General features: G+C 34.8%; 1 protein-coding gene across 6 annotated transcripts in view; it reads right to left on the bottom strand.

Moving 5' to 3' along the window:
- The window catches only part of Ten-m (teneurin transmembrane protein Ten-m), a 321925-nt gene that overhangs the window by 85242 nt on the left and 210619 nt on the right, over nucleotides 1-26064 (bottom strand). For all 6 annotated transcript variants that reach the window (XM_036360877.2, XM_036360878.2, XM_036360879.2 and 3 more), the window contains one exon: nucleotides 17394-17579. In XM_036360877.2, coding sequence (XP_036216770.2) covers nucleotides 17394-17579 — 186 coding nt within the window. The remainder of the gene's footprint in view (nucleotides 1-17393; nucleotides 17580-26064) is intronic.

Here is a 26064-nt window from a genome sequence, read left to right as displayed (position 1 = left end):
CTGCCTTACCTCCCGCGACCTATATGTACAATACAACCAAAAATTATACAAACGTTTCTATAACTTACAACAACATATGCTATTTCCCATATTTCGTAGGAACAACCACTAACTGAATCGTTTCGTTTCGCCGTTTCCGAGTGCCATTAGTGGCATAGTGTTGTCTGCTTTTGGGCGCTATCACACTATTTTCAGGTTCCCTTGACGTTCTCGCGTCCTTTCTTCAAACACACATATAGACAAACAGCCAGCGCATGCCATGCTTCTTCCTGCTTCGTTTTTGAGCGCCATTAGAGAATTTGGCATTTGGTTGTGAGAGTAAATAACGAAACTAAGAATAAAAAAATAGAGCCAACAACAAAATATGTTCACAATACCCAGCAAATATCTCAATATTTTACGTTTTCAGTCTTTTGCAGTTCATTGAAATCGAGGTCAAAAGTTTATTGCTTGGCATTAATGTGCGAAATAATAACGGTAAATTATGTGATAGAAAATAGTAATGGCAGGCGGGTGTTTTATTGAAGTTTAGTAGTGACGCTGGCAAGAATAAGTGCCATATTTTACTTTTTCTCTTTTACTATCTATTAGCAGTTAGTTATTTTGATTTCCTTAACATTAATATACTCTAGACGCCTTTTGTGTTGTAGTTATTTTTGTATATATAAATTGATTTTTGACACTTTTGCCTACTTTTAGGCTCAAAATGTGTTTTTAACTTATTTTTGTAGTACACCACTTTCGTCAAGCCTTCTTTGTGGCACTCAGTGAAGCAGTTGTGAGTAGCGTACTAATTGAACTTAATATCATTTTTGACATTTGAAGCTCACACAACACATTTTATACCTCCTTTACTAAAATCTTTTTTATCTTAGTACCTTTTTTTGTTAATGCTATTCCTTTTCCACATCCAACTATTCTAACATTCTAATGTAATTGTTGTCGCAGTTGTAAATGTCATTTGCAATTATAAGTAGGAATCTGCACTTGCTTTCTCCGAGCAGCATTCCAAACATATACGTGCATACATATGCCTTTCTAAATAGATTAAAGATACTGCTTACATCTTTGACATTAGAATTTACGATCATAAAATAAACGCTTACATATATAGTTATGTACATTAATATATATTTGCATGCTTTCGTTTTAGTTTCGGATTTAAATATATTATACTGCCGACACTGTGCACTTTTGCTCCATTTCTATATAAACTTGTATTCATTCCCCTATGTATGCTGCTGACATTTTGACCTAATTAAATTTCAAACTGCAGGTTTTGCAAAATTTGTGCATACTATAAGCTATCACTGCTAGAAAATATACCCTAGAGCTGCATGTATGTATATATATATATACTCAGCTATATTTATGAACTTTTGGAACACCAAGTTTCGAAGTTTGCTCTTGTTATAATTAGAGAACATTATAATTCAATTTTAAAAATATTTGTATAAAAAAAAGCTACAAATTAATAGTAAACAAATATAAGCAAGTATAAGAAAAAATAGCACCAAAATAGAGTGTTGAACAATTGGGTGCTATATATGCCTAAAAGTATGTTTTAAATAATGATATCCTGTATGTCAAGAGGAAATACCGAAACATATGCATGTTATAACTTTTGCCAGTTAAAAAAATTTTCTAGAAGCTCTATCGATTGAGTTCGCGACAAGAAGACAGGCAATAACTTCGCATTTCCATATATCTATAAATGCTGTTAATTGTTTCTCATTTTGCAATTCTACCAGTATTTTCATTTGTGTTTTGAATCCGGTTGTAACCTTGCAAAATAGACACCAATCTAACATAAAAATTGATAAAATCTCATAGCGTACATAACAACTGACAATCACACGCATAGTAAAGCCAAACAGCAGCAGACTAATAAAAATAACAATAACAGAAATCAAAAACATTATCAAAAGTAAACAAAAGTTTGCCACATTGTGTTGATATATGCGAGAGCTGTGATGGCAACTCGTCTAACTCACCTAAATTGGTCACCGTGGCGTATGAGTAACAAAGAATAACAAGCCAGATATGTATGTACACATATATGGCTGTATGCAGTATGTGACAACATACGATTTATCTAATGCGGGTTAATTTGTTACGCATATACTAGAACGTTACTACAATAGCAACAACAACAAACACCATTTTAATACAACAAATTCAGCATATATTGTAGCAGCAATAAAATGGTTACAAACATTTACAAAATAACAAACCAAAATTTCGAGTTGGTCTAATATAAACAGCAGCACGAAGTTTGGGCATTAAATTGAAGGTAGCAGACGACATGATATGAGCATAAATTGTTGGCGTGTGGGTAGACACAGCATAGACAGCAAAGGGCAGCCGGCAAGCTGCGGGCGACAACCGACGCGCGGCGCCAGACGGTGAGAGAAACAAAGAGTTTCGAACAGATGGTTAGACAGTGATAAGAGAAACTTTGACTTGGTTCAGAAAGCTGCATGTCCAATAGGGGTGGCTGAAGAGCGTTTGAATTGAACCAAAGTTAAGCGATGTTTAATTTAATTGTGGATTTGGCAACTTAATATTAAATTTGTGTTAAAAATATGATCTCAGATGTGTTTTGATGTCATTTTAAAGTATATTTTATAAATTTTAAAATTTGTCGGGATTTGCAAATTTATGCATTTATATTGATTAAAACAAAAATACTCTATTTAAAAAACAGCTGGCCTAGATTGTTGGTAATTTTGGGACCTATATTATGTTAGACCCATTTTTATTTCATTTTCGACTCCACGACAATTTTTTTTTTATTTTAGCATACCTTTAGGCGCTATATTGCGCTATAACTAAATTTACTGCGAAGTTATGTACTCATATTAACACAATGGAAAAGAAATGAACGTAAAGTAGTTATGTAATGACATATCTAACAAGCTGAGCACATTTTTATGCCCTGAACAGAGTATATTAAGTTGGCCACGAAGTTCGAAACAACCAGAAGGAAACATCGCAAACACAATGAAAATATATATAAAAATTATCATTATTTTGAGCTATCGATATGAAATTTTTCACACGTTCTTTCCTCGTTAAGAAGCTGCTCATTTGTTGGAACCACCGCTATGGGATCACTATAGCATATAGCTGTCATACAAACTGAACGATCCGAATAAAGTGCTTGTTTGTAAAACTTTTTTACTTGACAAGATATCTCTACAAAATATGAAGTACATTATTATCCAAAGAGAACGCTACAATCTCCAAATGAGTTGTTTAGATCAGGCCGCTGTTCAAGTTCTTGTATGGAAATTTCTTTGTTTTTGAGGAATATTCTAGTTTTGGTGCAACCGAAATTAACGTTTTTTACATTGATCTAGTTCATTTGGGTTATTTTTATGTGTTTTACAAACAATTCTCTAAACGTTAAGCAAAAATGCACTAACAACAAAAACAACATATAACCGTACATACTATTATATATATATTAGCTAAGTTAAGACTTAAAACTTACTAAAAATTTTAAAATTATCATGTTTTTCTATTTGTTTGCTATTTAATGTAAATGTTTGTTTTCATTGTTGTACATTTATTCACGAAAGACTGCAGTAATTTACAAAATAATGAAATATAGAAAACATAACCTGCATAACCCAACTTTTGTTGTGTTTAATTCGCCCTAAGCGCAGCGAAACTCTAAAATATGCGCCACAATGGGACCATTTTAAACTTGTTATTACACAGAATAGGATTAGATGAATATTTTGTGTTTGAAAATTTTCAAAACAAAGCTAAATTTAGTTAAAAGTTATATGCGTGGTTTTTATTAATGTTAATTTAGGCACTTGCCTGTTGTTTAACTACTTTTTTTTTAGTAAATTGGATTTGTACATATTTAGAATTAAGCTAGTTGTACTAATGGAAAAAATGCATTTTAGCGCGCACCATTAGTAGTAATATAGTGTTTATGCAACGTCTGGGGATTACATGAGCAATTTCTATTGCAAAAGCGCATTTATTAGCTAAGCACTAGTCGTGTATTAATAAAATATGGCTAATAAATAGTAAACGTGGACATATAAATTATTGAATGGATTATATGTATGCATGTGTGTGTGTGTGTATTAATTTTATGTTACATAAAATTATTTTACTACTTCAATTTGAGGCTAGTACCCACATTAAATTGTTTAAATAATAGGTTTAATTAGCATGTAAAAAATGGGTTGTCATAGCGTATTAGTAACATTTTTTAATATTGACGTTGATTTGAAATGTTGAAAGAGAGTTTAGGCGTGGTTAGTGTTGATCTTAAAACTGTATTCATTTAATGGATTGAATTTTCTAGAACATATTTCTGTGTAATTGCTAATAAATAAATAACTCTAATTTCGAAACAATATTGCTGCCGAAAATATATGTTTTAAATATTTTTTAGAATTAATATATAACATTTTTTTTATCGCTACAATTTTTGTTCGCAATTGTTATTTAACACTAATATATTTAAAAGCCTTCCACTAAAATTCGAAATTTCCATGAATAGTTATAAAATTAGCTTAATTCAAATTTTTTTTGTGAATAAACAAAAATTACTTTAAAAAAAATTAATTTTGTTATTTGCAAGATTTTTCACATCCAGTGTAATGATATGTTCATTTTATATGCGTAAAACAACACTCAAGCGTGCCTTTTGCATCGATCACACTGCGTATACGTAACATTTAGTCATACATTTTCTCTATAGCAACAATATGCGATATTATGAAACCATGACGATATTTTTGAGCAAATATTCAGTTTTCTTTGAAATTGCAATGTTGAATTTACGAAAAAAGTTCCGCATTTTTTAGCTAATTTGATATTTTGAGAATTTAAAGTTTTAAATTAAGTCACTGACTCTGGTAGATATATATGTATATATATATTATATATGAGCGCATGTGCATGTGACCTCATACTTATGCGCCATATATGTAAAATATTACATGACTCCAGTGTAATAGTGTGCGTTTGCTGTGGCGACAACTTTTTCTCAGTCAAAGCATACACACTAATGAAGTTTATCATTGTTAACGAAGGCACAAAGAATGTGTGTGTGAGACAACATATCCACTTTTGTGTACGTTTATTTCTGCATTTTTTATGGCAAAACTATTTCATACAAAGGCGTTGTCGCTTATGCACTAGCAACCGTGGTGATTCTTAGTACCATAGCAAAAGCGAAGTCAAAGCAATGCTAAAGTGATGCTTAAACTATTGCAACAACAAAGGTTGTTGAAAGAAAATACCATATAAATTACATAAAGGCAGTAAAGAGTAAACTTATACATACATATACATATGCACACAGGAGTTTTCGAAAATGAGCGCATGTGGACTAAAGTAGCTAACAGCAGTTGAAATAGCAGATAAAAGGGTTATGCGAAGGGCTGAAAATTACTTACGAATATATTTTTTTTTTATAAAAAAAAAGTAAGCTAGCGTTGTTAAGTAAGGTTTAATATTTCATAGAAATCAAATACAAACATATTTTAACTTTTCTCTTAAATCAGATAGCGAAATTACTATTGAAGAAGCTCTTGACTTGCAGAAGTATAAAAGAGGCTTTAATATCAAAAAGCCATGAAAAAAGTATCGTCACTATATGAAATTTAAAAAATTTTAAAATTGTAGAACTTAGCTGTGGCTTTCTTTATTTTCATATAAATGCCAACGCGGCACCTTCATTATAAATAAATTTCTATTTTGTACGTTTATAAGCATATAAATCGGCATGTAGCCAGCTATATGGCATCATCTAACTTCTAGCAGCACATTTATGTGCATATGTCTATAACAAAGTAAGCATAAATTATATTACAGCCCTGTTGCAGACAGCGGCTTGAAAACCGCAACCGCTCCTACTACTTTTGCAACCCTGTATGCATTTATTTTGCATGAAAAAATTTACAAAAAACTTTTCATGATGTTGTCGGCTTTGTTGCCTGTAGTTCTAGTTGTTGTTTTTCTGGCTGTCATAATTTGACATGTGTTTGCCAGAAGCTGCATTGTTGTTTAGTGTAATTTCAGTTTGCGCAACACACTGCTGTTGCTGTTGCTGCCATCATTAAATTCAAAGCTTTAAGCCAGAAAATTGCAAACATTTTTATTTAAACAAAATTGTAAGAGTAATTGGATGCTGATGCGATTTACAGAGCTGTAGAAAATAGTTAAAGGTTGTGGTAATGATGGTTTGTATATTAAGCGCCGAAAAGTATGTTAAAGGCCAAAAGTAAACATAAAATAATAATTTTTTTGTTTGTCGAAAACTGTTTTTAACAATTTTATTTTTGAAATAAACGAAGTGCAAATGTTATAAATTTCTTGCATAAATTTTATACTACTTGTCATAGCAGTTTACAGTTTCTACCACATACCTTTGCTATGTGTATTTTAAAAACCGTTAGTTTTTGTAAAAATCTATAATTGTTGACGCTTGTTTCATAGTGCAAGCGCTTGTGGGTATATGAGAACACTTTTACAGCTGTTGTAGACAACATCCTGTGTGTTTTCAACCACACACACATGCAAACAGTGCATTGGGCCGCTTTGGCGTTGTCTCTGCGCAAGTGTGTGCGTGTAGTGCTTGTTTTTGCTTTTGGCGGCATTTTGTTTATTTAAATTTTCGGCTTCAGCTTGGCTGGTGTAGCTGAGCAAATGCATACACGCACGCACACCACTGTTGTGCAAAGTGGCGTGAGTTGCAAAGTAAAAAACAAAAAAAAAAACACAATAATTTAAAAACAAAATTACCTAAAGCGTTTGTGGAAAAAGCGGATTTGCGCCACTTTTCCGTTGAAAGGCGCAAAAAGAACCTAAAAAAAACAGCCGAGGCGAGGCGAAGCGAAACTCTTTTAACTTCCTACAAACGACAGCAACTCCTGCGTTTTTTACATTTTTATTCACTTGCTGCTGTTGTTGTTGCAGATTTGCGTTAACAATACACGCCGGCACGTGAGTGGCGCATTGCGAGCCTCGGGGAATTTAAGAACTTTTTCGACAGTAACATTTGTTTTAGAAAAATGCGTGTTTTTGTTGCTTTTTTATTTACATGCTGATTTCTTTCCAGTTAACGACACGCCCTCTGCTGCAAAAACTTCACTACCTTTATTTTGCTGTCACTCCCTTTGGCGGTGGCTTCGCGTTGCCGCTTGCCTTGCCACAGCGCGGCAAAAGTTTATTTTGTTAGCGTGTTATTTTTGTTTTTGTTTTTGGTTTGTGCTGAATTTGTCCCCAACTGATAACAAAATTCGTGTGTAGCGTAAACAACGTATGGCATGTGGCATATGGCACACGAAACGCGGCGGAGATAAGTCGTGTGTGGCGGCTTGTCGTGGCATGTGTGTTCGTGTATGCGCGCATGTATTTGTTGAGGATTTTCTACGCGTTTAAAATGCCGCGAAGGGAGTTGAACGCATTTAATTTTTAATTTTCGAAATAAAAGTTTCGTGTTTTCGTTCAGGTAAAAAGTTTTTATCCATTTTATTTGCGTGGAAATAGAATAGATTGTTTAAGAAGCAGACAAGCTCGTTGCTAACTTGTGTTTTAAGGTGTTTATTGTGCATAAAGCGAAAATAAGTGGAAATATCGAATATGAAGAGTTTGATTTTCGAAACCTTTTGCGCAATTGTTTTCGAATACAAAAGAGCTTTTGAAAAAAAAAATAAAAGCTTTTGCAAAAAAAAAAAACTATAATTGTTTTTTACAGTTTAATCAATATAAGTACAAGATTTTTTATAATAACCATTTACATTTACTTCTGTTGGCAAATTTGATAGTATGCTTTTAGGCGTATGCGTTGTAATTGTGTGTGTCTACATTACTACGGTGGGGAACGAATAAATTTGTTATACAATAGATATCGTTATCGTATTTAAAGCGCTGCCAACTAGTTTTTTAATATTAAACAATTTGTTTGGTATTTTATTATTTTTGTTTTCAGTGCTATGCAAGAAAATTAAGAGTTTGTAAAATCCTAGTTATTTGTTATATGCATTTAAATATAGCTGTTTATATTTTCTATATAAAAATTTAATTATTTTGTTTAAATTTTTAATTTAAATATTATTCTTTCATCTCTTATTTAGTTAATCACATTACTTACTGCAATAATTCTTTAACAAAATTCAAAGCCATGCGCCTATAAAGCTAAACCAACGATATACAAATACAAAACCACTTGAGACAGCGACATACCACAACAGCCTTTTGCGAGTTGTCAAAGTGCAAGCAGCTACATGCCAAAGCATAAAACGAGTTGCATACTTCTGGGCGTTCTCTGTATTTAATACAAGACCATGCAAAGCCTTTGTATATGAAACACCGCTTTAAAAAGCGAGGCCAATGATGAACCACACAAAGCATAAACATACAAAAATATATATATTAATATATATATTATATATATGTCGTTGAAATATTGATGTCGGAGGAAATATCCTCGTTCATTTTCTTTAGTTTAGTTTTCTTTGATGAACTAACACTTCTTATTAAAGCAAAAGCACTTTTACCTTCACACTTTTCTCTAGCAGTGCCAGTAAGTTCTGTGTCTCTGGCTGTTTGAAATGGAACTGCTCTCAAGTATGCGGCTTTACTCTTTATATATCCCATATTTCACTTATATGCGTGAATCTATACTTTTCAATCTGTCTCCTAATAACAGCGTCCCTAAGTTCAGACTGCACTCATCTGTAGAGTCTTTCTCTGTCTCTGCTACCAATCTTTGCATTCATTTGCTTTATCCAGGAATTATCCAAACTATAGACGCCACAGAAATTCATCTAAAACGATGATCTGAACAATCGCTACTGAAATTCCTGTGAAACTGTGATCATAATATTCACCACAGAAATTAATGTGAAACAGCTGTGCCAAGGGCCGCCACAGAAATTCCTATGAAATTGCGATCAGGATAGTCACCACAGAAATTCAAGTGAAACTGCGACATATATGTTATATTAAATACATACCTATTTAGGTATGTATATGTGTGCAAAGATAATCTGAGTACGAAAAAATTCAATGAATATTTATAAATGAATTGCTTGTAATCTCTGGTAGTAATACATTTGTGTTGGCACACTGACTAACACGGAAAGCTTTTATGCGCCTAAAAGTATGCAATTTCATTGAGGTTTTTATTGTTAATATGCTGCAATTAAAATTAAAATATGATAGATAAAGCAGAATCATTTCAGAACGTAGGGAGAAGTAAGAGAATCAGTCACTAAATTACGCTCAATAGCCTATTTAATAAGAAAAAATTTATGGAATTTTTTATTTCTGTCTTCTGCGAGTGCTGCTCACAATTTAACGGAGAAAAGATCTTGTGATGCTTACTGCATGCACCACACCTCCACTTTTACCACCTGCCGCGCGCCAAAAATTACCATGCGTCATAATTAAAATTGCAACGCATGCACAAGACTGTGCGGCTACAATTGCATGTAGTGGCAACCCCTGCCATATTGCCTTTTGCAATCACCCACGCAACATGCAACATGCACAGTTATTTCATCTTGTGTCTTTGTGCTTTTCGCGCCGTTGTTGTAATATGTTAATTAAAAAAATGTCTACAAAGACACAAGCGTGTGTGTGTGTGGTGTGTGTGAGCGCTTTAAATAGACGCAAGGGCACGAGCTTGCTGCAACAGCGCAGTAACACGAAACAGCACGAGCAACTGCATTGGAAATCTTAATGTAGCTTAAGATTATGTGACTTTTTGTTGTATGCCACTACAAAAAGCAACAACAATGGCGTTGCATGTGCGTGAAGAAATAACAACGCGTTCATTTGCACAGCCTGCTTTTTGCATTTTCGCTATGTTGCGGCGCTGTGTTGAGCGTCGTGTGTTTGTGTGTTGGTATGCATGTGGCAAGTAGAATGACTTCCGTCAAGGGAAATGACTACCTGCCATGCATGAATTTCTTAAACAACGCACAAGGTAGAGTATATGAATTTATGTAATAACATATACGTATATATCTGCGCAAGTGCATGTGTATGTCTTGCGAAAATACGCCACTCTCCGTGCTGTATTCACTTGGCGCATTATCGTTACTTTCATTAAGTCCCCATACTCTTGCTCGCTCACTTCATTGGTATGCTTATGCGGTGACTCATTTGTGCACAGAAAATAAATTAAAGATGATGAAAATGCATTTGCCGCCACACAAGCAGAGGGCATGCATATAATAAGTATAAGCCTTTAACCAAACACAGCCATACATAAATGTATACCATATACATGTGTATGTGTAAATAAATTCTACACATGCACGAGCATGTCTAAGTATTTGTGCGCCCGTTTGCATAATTATGAACTTGAAAACTGCCGCTTACATTCATTCACAACGTCCGCCGGGACGTATAAGTAACATTGAAATCAAGCGCATGAGAATAATCCATATAACATTTACTCACACACACACACACATACATGTATCATATGAGAGCATAAAACAAAGCCGTCGTATTGCGCTCATTGTGCAATGAAGCAGGAAGCAGCAAAAGAGGCAAGCAAAGCGAAGTAAACAGGATAAGTAAAACCGGCGAATGAGGGCGGAAAACGGAAAGGCATATTCACGGTTAGTCTAAGTTAACTAAGCAAATAGAAAAATGCACATTCAAGCATATATAACAGGTATAATGCTGTGCATAAGTATGTGTGCGTATAATACAAATAATAAGCAGTAGATTGCATAATTATTTAAATAAGGACACATAATACACATACATAAGACTTTTTTTCGCTTTTTTCTTAATGGCTTTGGCTGCTGAAAGTACGGCTTTGTATAGGTTCTATTATTTTACCTTATTATATGTAAATATGTATGTGAAGCACGTAATTTTTACAATTTTTGTCGAGACAGTGAAAGGACTGCTAAATACAGGAAATGATAAAGCTTGTGTGTGTGTGGTGGTAGCGTAGCGTCAGAATTAATTAAAGCAGACTTCTGTTTGAGAAAAATTTACTTTTAATGATTTTAACGAAAATAAAAATAATTAAAAAAAAGCTCAGCTTCGAGTTATTTTCATTGCTGTACTAATAATGAAAGCTTTTTAAATCTGTAATACTAACCAAAACCTTAAAAAGCTTTAGAAAATCAAACTTAAGGCTTTTTCAAAATGTTTTTCTCAAGAATGAAATGTTAACCAAAAACTTAGAAAGCTTCAGAAAGTCAAACTTAAGTCTTTTTGGATTTTTTTTTCATTAACGAAAGCTTTTCAAATTTAAAATATAATATTAAGAAAATTTTAAAAAGATACAGAACGTGAAACTTAGATATTTTTGGAAATATTTTTTCCAATAATGAAAGTTTTTTTAAATTGCAAATTAACCAAAAGTTTAAAAAGTTCCAGAAAATGAAACTGAAGTCGTTTTGCAAACTGTTTTTTTAATAATGGAAGCTTTCCAAATTCGAAATATTGTTGAAAACTTTGTTTCGAAGCTTCCACAAATGTTCTTGGTAAAAGCTCTGAAAGCTTTGGAACGTTAATGATGGTTAAATATTGCATGGAAATCAGAATGAAGAGTACTTGTCGAAATTATATGAAAAACAACAGTTGATACCGTTCATGCTCACTTTTTGCATATTGAGATAAAAAGCTTTAATAAAAGCTCCGAAAGTTTTGGTTCTGCTTAAATATTCAATTGAGTTTTGAGATGCGAAAATGTGCTGAAAATAAAAGTTTGCAACTTTTTAAAAGCTATATTTTGCGCATACTTGATATTGGATATACAATATGTACTTAAAATTTTTGTGTAACTATTTTCCTATCCACCTCAGATTTATACTATTATACTATATGGAGGTGTACATAAATTGGTAAATAATTGCTGGGCTGTTAAAAAATATTGAAATAAAAAGATTATATTAAGAACCTTTTTATACCGTGAACAGGGTATATTAAGTTTGCCATGAAGTTTGTAACATTCAAGAGATAACGGCGGATACCCTACAAAGTGTGTATATAATTAATCAGTGTGACGAGCTGAGTCGATTTAGGCACGTCTGTCTGTCCGTCTGTATATATGCGAACTAGTCACTCAGTTATGGTCGGTAACGCCAAAATCGGACTATTATAGCATACATCTGCCATATAAGCTCAATGATCGGAATCAAGTGCTTGTTTGAAAAGCTTTTTTATTTGACGAGATATCTGCACAAAATTTGGCATGGATCGGTGCCTAAGTCAATAATGCAATCTTCGAAGAAATTGTTCAGATCGGATCACTATAGCATGTAGCTGGCATATTAACGACCGATCAAAATCAGGATCATTTATATTCCTTTGTGAAAAAATGCCAAAAATTTATAATATAATATATACATATAGATATATGAGAGGAATACAAAAAGTTTTTATATGCATGTATTTGTGCATAACTGGTATAATATATGTAAAATACATACGCAGGAATGCGTTAAGAATCAACTGGAGAATATCTGTGCATAAATTGCAGAGTGAAAAAACTTCTAACAAATGCAATTGTATAGGTTAACTGCTATATTCATGTGCAATTCTGTTTCCGCCCATCAAAAAATAAAAAATAAATAAATAAAATAAAAAAGCATTTGACTCTCGGCAGCACAAGCTAATACGCCCCAGTTGGTCGGCTTTTGTTGAAGCTGCATGTTCCATACAATACAAATATATTTTGAAATATTTTTTTTTTATTTTTATTTTGTTTATAAAATTTCAATGCTCTTGAGCCTTATGGTATGCTACAAATACACACATGCCGCCGCATGCATGCTACTCAAGTATTAGTAAATGTAAATATTTGCACACACACAGCACATACCGTTGCCGCATGCGCCTGTGTGGCAATTATATATGTATGCATGGTTGTTGACCTCAGAGCTTCGGTTGTTTGAGCGAAAAAGTCAAGTCTTTTGCAAACAAACTTTTGCCGAGTACGCAGTTAAATGCAGGGAATATTGGCATGAAATGAAATGCGAATTTTGTTGTCAGAAAAATATAAATAAATTGCGCATATTAAACAGCGCAGCAAATAAAAACAAAAAACAAAAAAAAAACAGAAATAAAGACGGCAAAGATATGCAAACACAAGTTTGCAGCTGCCAAATTTCACTGAATACACAAGTAAAAATGCATGCCAAAAAATGTTGCATACATTTGAGCGCGACGCACTATGGTAAAGGCGCTTCAAAGAGATCCAACATGCATTTGGCGTTTGTGTGCGCTTCCGCAGCACCAAAGTCGGCTGCCATCAGCTACTCACTCAGTTGGCTGCCCGGCTGTTGGCAGCTGTAATGCGCAACAAATACCAATGCAAATAAATATGATTACATGCATGATTATACACAAGCACAAACACATAAATGTGCATATAAGCCTTATTTATAGCAACAAACACACCTATAGACGCGAGTCTATATGCGTACACCAATGGCAACAGCTGTGCTTGAGTGGTTGCAAGTATTGACTTTGAGTTGGACATACACATATACCAGATATATATATATATATATATATATATTATAAATATACAAAGTGGCTGGAGCAAAGACAAGTCTATATACAGGCTGATAGTCCTGATAGACAGCGAGTCTACCAACTCGTTTGCAATAACTAGTAAGCACATATACATAAATATATCTATATAGCCACGATTTATATGTGTTAAGCAATTGCCGTTTGTTCGTGCGCACTTTGCTGTCAATACAGCCAATTTATGGCGAAGCTATAACATATATATACGCACACACAATATATTTAAACGCTCACATATACATATGTATGCATGTATTTGCATGCGGCTCAGTTGGTATTTGTGCTTGATATTTTTTTAATATTTGTTGCTACACTGGCTCTGCGTGTGTGCGTGTGTGTAAATAGGCTTATTGACGAATTATGTGGCAGTGTGCGCCTTTAAATATGCAATGTTGTATATGTACGAAGGAGCGCATAAAAATTTGAACTTAATTTAATTGATACTTGAGTATGTATTTCTTTAATTGTTTGCAATCTTTGATAAGCGATCCTTGATTTAACTCATTTTAAGTTAACTTGAATATTAAATGTGCAAGCTTTCTGCAAGGTTTTGCATTATAACTGTATGTATAATGTATGACATTAAGTATAACCAAATATATTGCCAAGTATTTTTAGTACAGGCGAATTAAATGCCATAATCTCTCTCATTGCAGCCTTTTTAGGCATACAATTTTTAGAATGTGATTGCTCGTACGAGAGCTTTTTGAGCTTTATTTATAATTAAAAAATGTTTAAAGAATAATTTTATAACTTTATTGGCATTTAAACTGAGTGAAGATTTTTACAAAATATAATCATTTCTTATTTGTTGTTTTAAGAGCTTTTAGAAAGCTTTTTCGAAGCTTATTTGAACTTTTAACTTTTATTATTGAGCAGAGCAGCTGGTTTGAACTTAGTAAGGTATATAAATTGAATTTGGGCATTATCAATAGTTAATACTTGTACTACTCGGTACTCACAACACTCAGCTTTTGCGATACTATCATGTTGTGCTTTTTGAAAGCTTTGATAGCTACGATAGAATTTTCTTTGAATAAAAAATCTTGTTTTCTAAGCTTTATCAAAAAAGTATTTTCGTTTTCAAGTTTTGAATTTCACTTGTAGTTTTCACTGCACTGTAGTTTTTGTACTGCACTGCAGTAAGCTTTAGTGCTTATTTTAAGTGCAAATTTTATATTTAAAAGATTTCCATTGTTTTAGCTAGCCTTACATGTTAAGACTCATAATTTTCAACAAAAAATTGTGTGTGCGCGCCTAAAAGTATCCTTTTCATTTAAAATTAATACAACTAGGTATTAGAGACTTTAAATTTTGAAACAAATTTTCAAGTGAATCGTAGGAATAACTAAACTCACACTTGTTAATTGCGTTCTAACACCTAAAGTACGCCAACAGCAAATAAATAAAGGCGTGCAAATTTAATTAACAGCTCTATTTTGCAATTAATGAATATTTAAAATACAAAGCGACCTTTGAACTGAAAGCTCTCTCTCTCTTACCCTCTCTTTAACTCATACTTCTTAAAACGAATTGCTTGTAATAAATTTTTACAAACTGTATGTTAAAGGCAAATGTAGTAGCATTTATTATTTATATTATACGTACAGCAACAAAAACAGAGATATATATATTTTCATTATTTGTGTATGCAAAAAGTAAGTCAATTTAATTTAGATTAATGTGTTCGATAAATTTTATCAACTTTCCTGCACTTACTGGCAATACACTTACAAATAAATCATAGTTGAGCACAAACTTCAATGACACGCCTTAATATAGCCTACCTCCCGTCATTTGCGCAATCATGTCGACTCATGTTTGTGTGTGTTTGCATGCATTTAGCTAATTAGCACTAAACATATCTGAACTAATTAATTCGCAACGAGGCGAAATGCAAAATTCCCTGCATACTTTCATAGCACGCATGCAGTGCAAACACATACATACACATATACATGTATACACTTACAATATAGATGAGTCTGGTGTGCATTCTAATGAACGTAATGTGCGCGCACATATCGTTTGAACGGAGTCTATGTGTTTGCGAAATTCATTGAAGAGCAGTGCAACAAAATTCGATCGAAATGGCAATATTCCACATACACAACAACACACGCATAAACACACAAACAGACGCAACAAACAAAAAAAAAGCAAGCAAAAACACAGTTGTAAAATCAGTCAATCGAAGTAAGCAACATGCAAAAGGTAGTGACGCCTAACACTATGCAACGCCCATAAACACTCCGCTTGCGGGCCGCGTGCGCGTGTCGATGGCGTTGAAAATTCGAGCATACGGTTCAGTATCAATTTCGATTACCATGGCTGTGCGTTTGGCTGCGGTCAACATACCAGTCAGAAATGCATAAATGCCTGAATGTATGCTTCGGCATGAGTACAATTTCGTAGTTTGCTGTTTTGTTGTGAAAATCAATATTTGTAACTGCTTTGCACTGCAATGTGTTCGAAAATGTATTTTTGTATAAGTTATCTGTGTGCAAATAAGAGCTATTTCATAGTTTTCTCTACCATTTTCCTAGAAAGAACTTAAAACTGACGATGCCGCAATTTTGCTGAAAAACATAAATATTAGCAGATTTTGAACATGATTAGTTCTGCTGCATTCGCTTAACGTTTTCATTTTTTCATTCAGATATGCATTTACTAATGAAAAGAGCAGCTGAATTGCGTTTAGTTGTGTAAAGATTAGTTGAAATTAGCATGTACTGCACAGTAGTGTTTTTAAGTTACGTTAAACTTGCGCTGAATATGATTTATGTGTGCTGAATTGTGAGGGATGTGTTTATATGTATACGTGATATTTTTTAAGTTCAAGTAAGCTCTCGCTGAATATAACTGAAATGTGCTGAATCGCGCTGAATTGCGCTGAATTGATATGCCATAATTTTTAATTAAAAAATTTTGAGTTACTGTATTAAACAAACATTGAAACATAAATTAATGAGCTAAATTAACAAGTTTTGAGTATAGAATATAAGCTGAATGTAAAATATTTAGCTAAAGAGTAATCGACGCATACTTCAAAAATTATTTGCTTTGCTATATGTGTGTGCTGAATTCTGCTGAATAGCGCAACAAAGTGCTGTACTGAAATAATTTGATTTGCTACACATTTTAATATTAATAAATGTATAAATTTCAGAAAACGCAGAATAAATTAGTATTATGCTAATTATGACTACATAATATGACATATTGAAGACACGCTTACTTTTTCTAAAATGCTATATAATTAAAAAATGTCTTTCTTTTTATTTCCTCTTCACTTTTTGTTGACAACTTTCCTAATGAATTTTACTTTTGCACTTTATATTTTCCTAAGTTTCTTATATTTCCAATTAATTTGGCCTTACACAACTTTCATTTTTCCCAAGAACTTTCTACTTAATTTAAAGAATTTTCACTCCAACTATCAAATTACAATTTCCTCTAGCTATGGCCTAATCGCATTCCAACAACAACTTTTTCTTTTGCTTAATTTCTTCTTTCACATTTACTACTGCTTTTTCTTCTATCTTGGCGCTTCCATTATAGGTTTTACACTCGCAATATCCTTAGCTGGGCATTCAATTAAATATTTCAATTAACACTTTTAATTAACATTCGCATCACCTACTTCATTGCTATATATCTAGAAGTACATAAAGACACACACATACAGAGGGGCAGACACAGACAGACCAATATTGAGAAGCAGTTTATAAAAGAAAACTCATAAAGTAATCGAATAATTGCCGCAACAACAAGTGTTGCATAGTTTCGGGCGCAAAGGCAGCATATTCTACTACTAACTAAATGCTCTTGTACATGTGGGTACTTACTTAAATTTCCACTCGGAATGTAGACGTTGCCCGATGGTGTTCGCACCAAACACGATGGCTCGAAATCAACGCCCAAATCATTTGGGTTACCAGGGACTAAACGACCATTATTCATGCGACTCATTGTTGGATTCCTTGGTGGGACATCCGGTGGTGCCGATGGCGTAACTCCTTCAAGGAGATAGCCTGTAAGTATGCAATGAAAAGAAAAAAGAAGACAAAGTAAGAAAATTGAAATGAAATGAAATGAAGTTGGATATAAAGCAAAGGCGACTAACAACTTTCTGAATTAAGACAAAAATTAAACGAAAAAAAGAAACGCAAAACGAAAGAAAGGAATGAGAACTTAAAAGAAAAATGCAATGCAATTAAAATGTGAATACCAATGCGGCTCAAATCGAGCCGATCGCTGTGTGAAGCGAAATTGTCAGTGTATTGCGGAGGGAGTACGGAAAACGGAAATTGCAGCTGGTAATATAAAAGTAAGTACAAAGTATAAAAGCAAGTGGCGGAGCGCCAACAACAAAAGCGCAAGTTTTGTAGGAAAAAGAGGCGGCGGTATGGCGTAAACAAAGCGAAAATTGCACGAATAAAAACAAAACACAAAAACGCAAAGTTAAACGCCGTTAAGGCGGTAAAGTTTAATTAAAAATTTTAAATAGTTGGCAAGGTGGCGCCAAGTCCGCACAAGACAGCGGTGAGCGGCAGTGGCGCAAGTAGAAAATACCGCAAGTATTATAAGCCAGCTACAACGACTAACGCTAGTTTGTATGCTGGCGTGCATATGATGGTGGCATATGCGTCATATATTATACAGAGGAGTAGCGACTGCGCCAACTTGCAGTGGAGGTAAATGGCATCTTAATTACTTAATAATTATGCAGTTTTGCGTCGCTAATGGCCGCGATAACACATTGTTATGACCCAGAAAGAACTTTTTGCGTCGAAATATAAATTTATAAATAGTCATACAATATTATTTGTGCAAACGAAACGCAAGAACAGCTAGCGCAAGGCAGTGAAGATGTCATACATGTAGATAGTCGTAGCAGCAAAACCCTTAAAATGGCGCGCTGAAGATATTGTACGGTATGAAACGAACTTTCACAACACGGCGCGCAGCTAAGTCATTTACCCCAAACAGTAGCAGTTAATAATAATTATTCCAGCAAGCAATTTACACATTTGCTCAGCACATGCACTCGACTAGGCGCTTATTATTGCTTGCATATCAGCTTAGTACCCCAGCACGCCATAAAGTATGCAATATATGTGCATAAGTATTTCTTTGACACATTTGCGCCCAACAATGTGCAATGCCTTTCGTGATTGCAGTTATTTTGCCGTAATACTAGCAATTATAAATGAATTTCCGCATAAGGGGGGAGGGAAGCGCACTCTCTCGCGATAAAATGCCATTGCTGTAAATTGAGAAAGCTGACAGCTGTTTAGGTAGAAAGAGTAGGTATGAAAAACGAAAGAAAATATATAAGTCAGTGTGGCACGAAGCCAAATGTCGTGCAATGACCTTTATTTAAAGATTGATTGACATGAAGTGGCGGATTGCACACGTGGTTTAATTGTTTGCTTTAATATTTAGACACATTAAGCTGTCTGGCGACGGCTGAATTATGATGTTGGCTTAAGACGGTACAATTATATTGCTTATAGCTGCAAAATTGTAAAAATATATAAATATTTCGAAATTTTTTTTAATTATTGCAGCTATAATAACACTAGTTTACAGTCATTTTGCGACTGTGATGTTAGAGGCTGTTTCTTGCTAATTATGGATGGCTAAAACCGAAAATGATAGTAAAAATTGCTTAATACGTAGGAGTTTTTGTGTTGTAGTTAATAGATGTAGACTTCAGACCACAACCATTTACTAAAATGACAAAAATAGCTGTACGTAATGAAAAATTTTAAACTCAAATTCGTAATCAGGACACCTCAAATACCCCCACAGCACTCTTAGCACAATAGTCGAAAGTTTTTCACTCAAATTTGTTGAGTAGTGTAACATTTCTCTTTAATATGCGTGTACGTGAAATTATTTTTATGTTTACAGATAATTTCAGGCGCACGAGATTGTAAATGTACTAATGATTTCTATTCAGAAAACAGATCTAAATATGCCCTATTTTCCCTCGCTGTCATTTACTGACCTCCAATTATTCTTCCAACTCTTCTAAATAATATTTAATGAAACTGTAGTGGCAGAAAATTGATGTATGCATTTTTGTCTTTAAAACACCCACCACCTTACACCTCACCTCTTTTTACATACATATTTCTGCTATTTCAGGAAATCCTATGCAATAAAAGGGGCATGCCAACGCTAGTTTCATCGCCCCTTACAGCTATTTGCCCCAGCTGTGAGCGCGCTTCTTAATGGATACACAACCGCATGCCATTCCAGCGCTGCGGCAGCTTCTAGCGCAACAACGGGGTGACCAAAAATGTCATTTCGTTTACGCGCAACACTATTACAATGCGGTCGCAGCTATTCTTATTAAAACTACCGCTGCCACTGCTGCCGCGAGGACGTTTGCCGTTGTTATTGCTTTATAGTGTCCACACTGTGGTGCCCTTCTGTCCTGCGGCTTTGCTTCCGAAATGAAGATAAGCAGCTTATCGCGCCAACATTTGGCTGCGCATGCGACCAACCGTCAGTTGCGGGTATTGTGCTAATGTTGCCGGGCCGTGCTGTGAGTATTAGTGCTTGTGTGTGTAAGGCAGTTAGTCGTGACGCTAGGATATTAAAGCGTAAAAGTGGCGCATTTGCTCGCTTGCTGCTGAGTTGGCTTTTGTATGTGTATTGCTTGTATTGGCTTCAGCTTTGCATCAGGGGCTTTGCATGCAGTTTTGTTGTGCTACATTTGTTGGCTGGTATGTAGTTTTCTTATACAGTACACTATTTAAGTTTTTATTCTGTTGTTTGTTTTTTTCTTTACGGTTTTTATGTTTTTTTCTATTCCGCGTTGTGCTGATTTGGTTTTCATGTCGCGCTTGCTGCTCAAGCGCCACTTAACGTTCAGCGCTTTTACCACGCTTGTTATTATTATGACTATTTTCGCTACTTTGTTGCAGCTGAGTCAACTATGCAACGTGGATCTTGAATTCCTAGAAGTTGCTGAAAGTTTTTACTACTTAACAAAACTGTGAATTTCTAAACCGAATTGAATATAATTAGATTTTTATTATTTGGCCTTCAACATATCACTTTTTCTATTTGCTGGCTGAAGTTGCAAACATTTTTTCCCAGCTGTTAGTGCAGACACATACCGATTGGCTTAGCGAAGGCAGATACCATTTTTTGCAAAAGTAGAAAATAAATTCCGCTTGTTGAGAAAAACTATCAATTTGAAGTATTTCGTTGCTTTTCAGCAATCAATTTTATTATTTATGCTTCAATAATGCCAATATATAAAACATTGCACCCCAATATCGCAACAAATAGCCAGAATAAACGAGCTACTTATGTAAATGTGTGCAAATCGCATATGTAGAACAGTTTAAAGTTGTAATGTGAGCGCCAAAGTATATACTACAATGACAAGCTAACCCTACTGTTGTAAAATGGTCTTCAAAGCGGTTCTAGCTACTCAACTAATGTTCTATTGTAAGTAGAAACTAAAATTTTATTGCATATGCATGAAAATATACTTAGAAAATGGCACTTAATGCTCTCCAACCAAAGGGGATATAGTTTCACGCTTTATTATTACTTCAACCAAAGCTTGACCTACATTTAGGCGCATAATGTAATAATACAAATAAGGATCACACAATTTCATTCAAGAAACTACACAACTCATCAGTTATTCCCAAGCAATTTGTTAGCACTGACCTTGGTTTCACTAATTTTCGCTTATGGCGCACATACTTTTAGGCACTGCAAATTGCAGGCAATCGTGCGCGAAAAGCCTGCGCTACACTTTTAATGAATCAATTTAATTTCTATGCCGTGGGGAATTTCAACAACGCCAGCGTATTTATTATTACACAAAGGCAAGTTGTAGACTGATTGCACAAGGCACAAGAAAGCGAGAAGTATGTCCGAGTGTCGGTTGTGGTGTGCCACGCCAAAAATTATGTGATGAAATTTCTTTACGTTCGTTTTCTGCTTGCTGTGTAAGTCAGTAGTCAGCGCTTGCCAAGAATTTGATCATGCTGAAGAAATTGGCATTGCTACAAACAGTTTGATAGTTGGAAAAAAATGTTTTTAGTACTTGGTATGTACCTGCGCCTAAACGTATGCAATGAAATAAATTAAGATGAGAAAAAATGTAGATTTCTTACGAAAAATATCATTACAGAAATTAGTATTGAACGCGAACAACTGAAATGGAAAATTGAAGAAAAAATGGAATTGTGAAGTGAGGCGTGAATGCTGAAGAACAGTAAGGCTACAAATGCGCTCGGTATGGAAATCGGCCTAGCTCAGTTGGGCGCAAAATTACAGATAGCCATTGAGGGAAACATAGTTCGGTTTTCATGAAACTGAAACTCGAGAATTTAATATTGCTGTAGTAGTACAAAAGTGTGGGGAAATTCAATTCAAATGCATATTTTAACAACTCTATTTGATATTCAAATGCCTACGCGGTATGGCGCGCCGACAGAGCCAAAATTCAATGTTTGCAAGCAGCCAAAAAGACATATTCGTGGCATGAGAAATCATTTTCATGGTAAAATATACGCGTTCTATTGAAATTGTTGGAAGAAATTAAGAAAAAGCAAAAGCTGAAGAAAAAATGTCGAGCAAGCAAATTTGTTGGCTCAAATTACAATCAGTGTGAAATAATTTTGCAGGCCATATCAAAATAAAAAAAAAGAAAGAAGAAAATAAAAGGCCAAGCGAAAATAAAATAACATAAACGAACAAAACCCCAAATGACGAAGAATACTCCGGATAATAAATTGGGCGAGCATTCGCATAGAAAATTGTAAGCTCATTTATGAGCTTAAATATTTCCTGCCTATGCTGCTGACGCAATAACTTCTCTCACTCACACAAAATGTAAAAATTAGAAAAAAAATTTTGAATTCAAACGCCAAAGGCGCGGTACATATCATCTGTTCGTTGAGGCGCACTACGCAACGGTGAGGAGAAAGTGAGATTACTGACTGAAGCGGAAGCGTAATGAAAGATGAGATTTCGCTTTGACGACAAGGACGGCGTTGGCGCCCGCGCGCATAATGACTAGCAAAATTATTACGTTGCCTTTGATGATCATGACGTTGTGCGCCGCATTAACATGCCACCCTACATGCTTAAGCGCTAACATTCCAAAAGCGGCGCATAGCCACACATTTTCCGTAGCGGCTTAGTAAGCTGCCCTGGCAATCTACGCGTCAACCAACGTTTTTTCACTCAACCACCAGCTGCTTAATCGCATTGCTTTCAAACTTAAGCCGTCAATGTTGCGCTGCTTGTGGTTGATTACAGCAAACCATATATATGCATTTGACTATATGTGTATGTGTGTTTGATTCTGCGGCGTTTTCGGTCAGTGGCGCGGTCGTGCACCTAAAAGGTGGCAATTTAAAGTTTGCCATTGTTGAAATGGAAGCGTTGCATTAAGTAGTGTGATGGTATGCCGTAGTTGGTTTGAGGTTAGCTTAGCAAATGAGGAAATACCAAGTGCAAAGCGCGGAAGTGAATCACAAATAAAAAAAGGTCGTATATATAAATTGAGCATAGCTTGAGCGGAGTAGTCTACAGAAATAGCAGTAATTTGTTGCTATTAAATACTAGAAGCGATAGGAAGTTGCAGACTGTGTGGCTTGTATATGTTTCTTAAAAATATATTTTACTTATAAATATTTATAATTAAAACTATCAGGTTTGCCAATAGGGATAATATGATTTCTAAGTGTCCTGTGAAATCATCGGTCCGTACTTCTTTCGAAATGAAGCTGGTAACACCGTTATTCTCCATGGAGAACGGTGTAGATCGATAATAAGCAACTTTTTATGGCCGCAATTGGAATAAGTTGATCTTGATAACATCTGGTTCCAACGACATGGGACTACGTGCCACACAGCACGTGCAACAACCGGATTATTGCGAGAAAAATGTGGAGATTCGATAATTACAAGAAATTGTGACATTGAGTGGCCTCGAAGAAGTTGTGATTCGACACCATTAGATTACTTCTTGTAGGGTTATTTGGTCTTTAGCAATAAACCAGACTCTTTTCAGTTTCATGCTTCTCCTTTCTTTTTTTACTTTTTCTACTAACATAAAATACTTATATATTTAATTAGTTTTTAAGTTTTTACTAATTGCCGAAATTCCATTCCAGTTCGTTTCATTATTTCAGTACATATTCGTTTACATTTTTCATAGCACTTCGCTCTGTTCCAATTCATTTCATTACACTTATACATATGTTTGTTCCACAACATGCTTCAGTTCAATGTGTTTCATTCCACTTATCTCATTTCAATATACTGCAATATATTTTATACAAAAACTAGTTCTATCTGTCTATATACACGATAACTCGCTCAGTTTTTATAATTTTGATTTATTAAAAAAATTTCAAAATATTATATTTTGTCTCCATTTGAATCCATTTTTTTCACTTCCATTCCATTCCGCAATGTACTTTTTTCCACATTTTGGCCAATATTTTCTAGCATTCCATTTCACGTTGTTCGTGTCCACTCCATACTCTTTACAAACACAAACAAATGCTTAAATTTGATTCAATGCCTGAAATTAAGCTATCCTTTTCCCTGTCTGCAGTCAAGCATGACAGACTGTATTATCTTTATCACTCACTCACACCAGTTTTGTTTCAAAAAACTCTTTTTTACTTGCAACAACAAGCTGAGTTGCTCACAAACAATTCGTATTGCCTGAGCGAAGACTCAAAGCAAGCTTCAACGTCAAAAACTTGAAAAATATTTGCGCAACCCTTTCCCCTCTCACTTTCGTTCTATAGCTACCGCACACAATGCTTTCAACTGTCTGTGAAAATATTTGTGTGTGTGTGTGTGTGCGATTTTCTGGCTTTTTCGGCATTTAAGTTGTGTGTAATTATGAAATTTAATTCATTTTCGTGGGTCGTTGAAACGACTGGAACGACATTCCGCAATTGAAATTTTACACCAGACAAAATGTGAAATATTTCGACAATATTTGCAAGGATAAATAGCAGACATTTATTTGCAGCGCGCCGAAAGTGTGTCACATCGCCCAAATATTTATGAAACTTGAGGTTTCGCTGAGGATAATTGCGGAGAATTCGAGGCAGACTTCAAAGAGTGTTATGGTCTGCTGGTACAATTGGCGTATTTTGTTTAGCAAATTGTATTTGCCACGTTATTAGAATTTTTATTTTTGGAAAAGAATAAAATTTTTGTAGGTTTATGAAATTATAAATATTAAAATTATTTTCGTAATTTTTTTTGAAACAACATTTTTTAAATATTTTTTATTAATACAGATTCTGCTATATACATGCTATGCCATTGATCTACTTTAAAACACTCTTTGTATCGTATTTTCTTTACTTCCCGACTTTTCAAAGCATCTATTTAATCACTTGAATTACGGCATTCACCCGACGTTGCAACAAACTGCTGCATATATACGCTTGCAACAATGCTTAAGTTTGGGGGCTGTCAGTTGAAGTTGTATGTCAATATTTGGCGTGCGATACATCAGTGGCAGCAACAGTAATCACAACAAAATTACTGAAAGGCATAAACAGTTGTTGCTGTTGTTGTCGTTGTTGCTGCTGTTGTAGCTGCGCTAACATTTGCGATTTCATTTGCAGTAATGAAAAGCCAATATGTGACGTCAGGCAAACATAAACAGCAGCAGCGCGAGAGCGCACACTGACACTGGCACACACACACACACACGCCAACAACTACAACTACAGACGTACGCTTTTATTGGCAACAACACATGCATGTGTATAATAACAATACAATATCAACACTGAAGTGTGACAACAATAATAATAATAACAATAATAATTGCGTATGAGTTACAACAACAACAACAATGCTAAATAGCAAACAAACAAATAAGCAGCCAAAGCACAAAGAAAGCACGCAAGCAACAGCGAAATGTGTGTGACGCTGTGCGACGAAAGGCATTAGAAAAAAAAGACGCGCCTTTCAGCGCAACGAATTGCAATTTATTGCGCCTGTATGCGCGTGCCCCCCACATACTCACAAGTGGTTGCGGCGGTGTGTGCGCGCGCGTTTTCGCTATTTATTCCGGTGCCGCTGCTGCTAGCGCGCGTGTATTTGATATGTCAAAACTGTTTACAAAACCTTTTGACAAAGCAATCAATGAGCGCATGAATGAGTGAATATACTTGCATACACACACACACGCTCTTAACGTTTACACGTGTGTAGGACCGCCTGTGGTGTGGTGTGAGTCACTGCCTGACTGTGCGCCAAGTGTGTGCGCAGCATTTCGCAAATGAAAACCACTCACGCCCGTCAAGCTGCAGTCATATAAACGCAAAAGTGTTTCAAACAAGGCGTTTTTTCTCTATCTATGTGTGTGTGTATTTGTGAGTAATAAAGGCGTCTTTGACTGGGCATTGAGCGACGCGCTCATTCAGCTGTTGGTACTGCCACCATTGCTAGCTTTTTGGATTTGAAATTATATGAGTATGTATAGCACATGCA

This window comes from Bactrocera oleae, chromosome 6 (genome assembly GCF_042242935.1).
Source record: "Bactrocera oleae isolate idBacOlea1 chromosome 6, idBacOlea1, whole genome shotgun sequence".
Taxonomy (NCBI): domain Eukaryota; kingdom Metazoa; phylum Arthropoda; class Insecta; order Diptera; family Tephritidae; genus Bactrocera; species Bactrocera oleae.
This window is presented reverse-complemented; position numbering and strand designations above follow the sequence as displayed.